At 38.0% G+C, this 4,384-nt stretch overlaps 1 protein-coding gene across 1 annotated transcript in view; it reads right to left on the bottom strand.

Annotated features, from left to right (window-relative positions):
- The window catches only part of LOC106876376 (signal peptide peptidase-like 2A), a 59,113-nt gene that overhangs the window by 28,470 nt on the left and 26,259 nt on the right, over window positions 1-4,384 (bottom strand). The window contains exons 8-10 of the mRNA XM_052972599.1: window positions 3,168-3,264; window positions 1,868-1,981; window positions 493-574 (exon numbers count right to left, since the gene is read on the bottom strand). Coding sequence (XP_052828559.1) covers window positions 493-574; window positions 1,868-1,981; window positions 3,168-3,264 — 293 coding nt within the window. The remainder of the gene's footprint in view (window positions 1-492; window positions 575-1,867; window positions 1,982-3,167; window positions 3,265-4,384) is intronic.

Genomic DNA, 4,384 nt, shown 5'->3' with positions numbered 1-4,384 from the left:
AGAGAGAGAGAGAGAGAGAGAGAGAGAGAGAGAGAGAGAGAGAGAGAAAGAAAGAGTACGAGTCTCCCAGCAATCAATAACTGTGGTTGGTTTGCTTATGTCTTTGTAACCTAGCAGTTTGGCAAAAGAGATGGATAGAATTTATACCAGACTTAGAAAAATAAGTACTGGGATTCATTTGCTCAACTAAGCTCTTTGAGGTAGTGCCCCAGCATGGCTGCAGTTCAATGACTAAAACAAAAGATAGATGATAACAAGTCAGAGCTCAAGTGAGAGAACACAGTGTTGCTTCAACTGAAATACTGCAATCATGGGTCATTAATCTTCTACATTCAATATTTATACTACCATGTAGCATCACACATCTTACATGTTTCAGTCTGCCTTCTGCAACACTCCCTAAATTTTCTGTAACCCTTCCTTACTCTGCTGGCTACTTAGGGGATTCCCCCACCCTATATTTCTAATCCAAAAATAAAATAATTTTCTCACCTTTAAGCTGGGAATTCGAAGGTTTTTCAAGACATTGATACAAAACAACACTCCTAGAATATCTTGCAAGATCCAGGAATATCTGAAATAATGATTATTAGTTTAATACATCATTGGTTTAAACAATAGAGAAGTTAGTAATCATCAAAGAGATATCCCTTTTTCTTTTTTCCTTTACGCCCTAATATGAATTATGCAAATTCGAATTTCTGTGTTATTTTGGCAATGGTGTGCAATATATTTTTTTCTTTCTTATTTCGCCTTACTGGCACTTGTGCCGGTGACATGTGAACAAAACAATTGACTGACTCCTGTGCAGGTGGCACGTGAAAAACATCATTTGAGCGTGGCCGTTGCCAGTACCGCTTGACTGGCCCTCATGCCGGTGGCACGTAAAAACGCCCACTACACTCTCAGAGTGGCTGGCATTAGGAAGAGCATCCAGCTGTAGAAACTGCCAAATCAGATTGGAGCCTGGTGCAGTCTTCTGGTTCGCCATTCCTCAGTCAAATCGTCCAACCCATGCTAGCATGGAAGGCAGACGTTAAACGAATATGAATTATGCAAATTTGAATTTGTGTTATAGGGCTATTTTGGTTATAGTGTGCAATATATTTGTTCTTTCTTATTTTTCACCACTTAGCCATGACAATAACAAAAATGATGCATGCTTAATGGATGGGTAAACTGATGAAGATAATGCTTGTTTACTACAATCAGTGATTGGTGACATCAGATTATAAGTTAGATGCACCCCAAAACACAAGAGAATGTAGTAGGAAGGTATAGAAACTGAAAGGTCCCTTGGTTTAAAAAAGAACTGATGCATGCTGTGAGGAGGAAGAGGAGGATATAGAGGCTATACAAGGATGGAGGTATGGGCATAAAATAATTTATTTCCCAAACCAATGAACACTTAGCATCTCTTTAATCTACCCCATTATTTGTAGTAAAAAAACTCCGAATTCTTCACTATTCAGCTGGTCTTTGAATACAAGATATATGTCTTGTTGGATTGTCAACTCAATAAAGTACCAGTCAAGTACTTGCAATGATGCAATATTTATAAGAAACATCGAAGATGAGAATGGAATTATAATATATAGAGAGACAGAAAAGAGCTTTTTGTCATGGTGGCATAGCACAGTCATGTTATGGCCACTTCATCCAATTAGAGCTGGCTGCAGAAGGATACATGTGGCAACTTCTGCCCAGCAGTATATGCGCCTTTTACAAATAGCTGAATCAGTTGCGGATTTGATGGCGAGGAAGCAACATATCTTTCTTCCACATGGCACATCTATGTTCAACACTAACTCAGTTAGTTGCAAATTTGATGGCCCTAGATTGAAGAAACTGGTAAAAGAATACTTACGGTTTATGTCTGAGGACTAGCCATGTGATACCAGCTGCAAAACCCAACATCAGTAACACAATTTCTTTATACATAATATCTGCTTTACAACAGGAACATATATTAAACTTTAATCTGAAAGCAAGGAGATATTTCTCAAAAACAGTTGTTAAAAGTGGAAGAGGGATATAAGAAGGGTTAAGTAAAATCTTTGCAGACCTTGTACAAGGGGACAATTACATCCTACAGCTCATTTGGGATAGGGTTAAGACTACATACAGGCCAAATATTGAAATGGAGAGGGAGAAAGAAACACCTCCATTCTGTTAAGCAAGCTTTTATTTATCAATATGTTCCACCAACAAACTATGGTCACTCCCTGCTTCTTTCACTGCTACTACACTGGTCTATGCTCTTCTAAACTTTCCTGTTGTATAGTATCTACCTCTCGTCAGCCTATTTATTACATCTACTTGTCTTATTCTTTTGCATCATGCTATAGCGCTAGTACAGTGAGAAAGCTTTTATAGCGTTGCAGGACCTGCTAGAAATAGCAGATTTAAGTCACCCTCAAACGGTGTTGTAATATAAAAAACAAACAAACATACTGAATAAAAAAATCCTGAATATATATAAAAGTGGGACGGTCTTGGTTTTGATCATAGTTTTGCTTGATCAGGGTTGAATTGGAGCTAAACAATAACATTACATTTAGCCTAATGAGGCACTGAGGGTGCCTCTGAAGCTACTGAGGGAACATTTATCTGCAAGAAACAGCAGCTAAAGCTGGGTCTAAGTACCACAACCATTAATGAGGGAGCCTCTAAGTCAGTGGTTCTCAACTGGGGTCCATATGACCCCTGAGATTTTGGGGCCCATGCAACAAGATAGTAAATTGGGGATCCACAACAGGATTCAAAGGGCCCCTGAAGAAATTTTGCTTCAGATGTATGTATTGCTATTTATTGCAAAAAACAGCTAGGCTTCTTTCTCTAATGTTTTACATAGTTCAACGAGTAACAAATTAATGTGTGAAAAACAAAATAGGAATTTTGAAAGAAGTACCTATAAAAATAGTTTTAAACATAGAATGGCTATGGGGGTCCACCAGAATAAAATGGTAATCAAAGGGGACCATGGATAAAAAAAATAGTTGAGTATCCCTGCTCTAGATGATAGTTCAATCAACTAGAAATAACAGCCGAATTGCCTTACAAAATCACACACTAATGACTTAAATCCCTATGATCATAGGTCTTGATGATCTGGGAAGGGAATCTCTAGGACAACAATAACTGAAGGTAAAAATTGAAAGTCTTACCGTTGTTTTCCTGGAATTATATAGTTCCAGAAAGGTTTAAAACATGAGTAGAATGCAATGGAAGCGGCAACCATGAATATAACAATCACAACATAGACTGAAATGAAATAATCAAAAATTGAGCAAGATTTTTGTACGAAAAATACTTTGGCCATGGAAATTGAGAAAATATGTAGAGGTTAGTTGAAGAAGATATTGGCCTCTGTAGCAAACAATTTGTCTCCAGGAGACAAACAGGGTAGTTGAGAGCATGGATGGCCGAGTGGATAAGAAGAGATAAAGCTACTAGTAGAGATACAGTTGGTTCATGTCATGGCAATTAATTCTAAAAATGGCCCGGTCTATCTAGCTGACTAAGTAGGTGTCAGAGGCGGGCAACTCTTCAAAGCAAATAGATGTACTGAGAAATCAACATGTGGTTTGTTAAGTTATAGTGTAAAATTAACTTTCTCCTGTGAGTTTGGAGAGGGTCGCCATTCCAATACAGGGTCCCATATCAAAATCAGTTACCAAATGTCTCGGCAATTCTTCAAAATGAATCCAAACTGAGAGAGACGTGTCTGGTGAGAGAGAGGGGGAGAGAGAGGGAGAGAAGGAGAGAGAGAGAGTATGCATGTGTGTGTGTGCATGTGTGTTTATAAGCTGTATTGCAACAGTAAGACAGTGAGCAAATCTCTAGCTGCTTGGCCTGGCAGAAGTCCTGAAATCTGCCGTCTTTTCAGAGAAGGACACATAGCCTAGTGTTGTCCTAGACAGGCTGAGGAAAGACAGGATAATGAAGGCTAGAGCAACTTTGATCATAAGTTTACTTGACCAGAGTAGAACCAGAGTTAAATTACAATAATAACAGCCAGCCCTTCATACAATCTGCCATTCTAATAACTCTGACCAAATGATAATATCGATGATTAGGTGATGAGGAATGTGACAATGACAGTAATGAAAAATGAAATACTTTAAATGATATGAAGTAGGTGGGGCTAAGTAATTGCGGCAATGATGATGATGAAACTGTTGCTGTGGCTGTTAATAATGAGGATATAAAGAGGCAGTAATTACATATTAAATTGACAATCAAAATAAACATTAGAATTAATACTAAAATTACATAATTGAGTAAGTAAATACACACATACATTTCATACACATAAAGTGTGTGTGTGTGTGTGTGTGTGTGTGTGTGTGTGTGTGTGTGTGTGTGTGTGTGTGTGTGTGTG

The sequence above is a fragment of the Octopus bimaculoides genome, chromosome 14, assembly GCF_001194135.2.
Source record: "Octopus bimaculoides isolate UCB-OBI-ISO-001 chromosome 14, ASM119413v2, whole genome shotgun sequence".
Lineage (NCBI taxonomy): Eukaryota > Metazoa > Mollusca > Cephalopoda > Octopoda > Octopodidae > Octopus > Octopus bimaculoides.
This window is presented reverse-complemented; position numbering and strand designations above follow the sequence as displayed.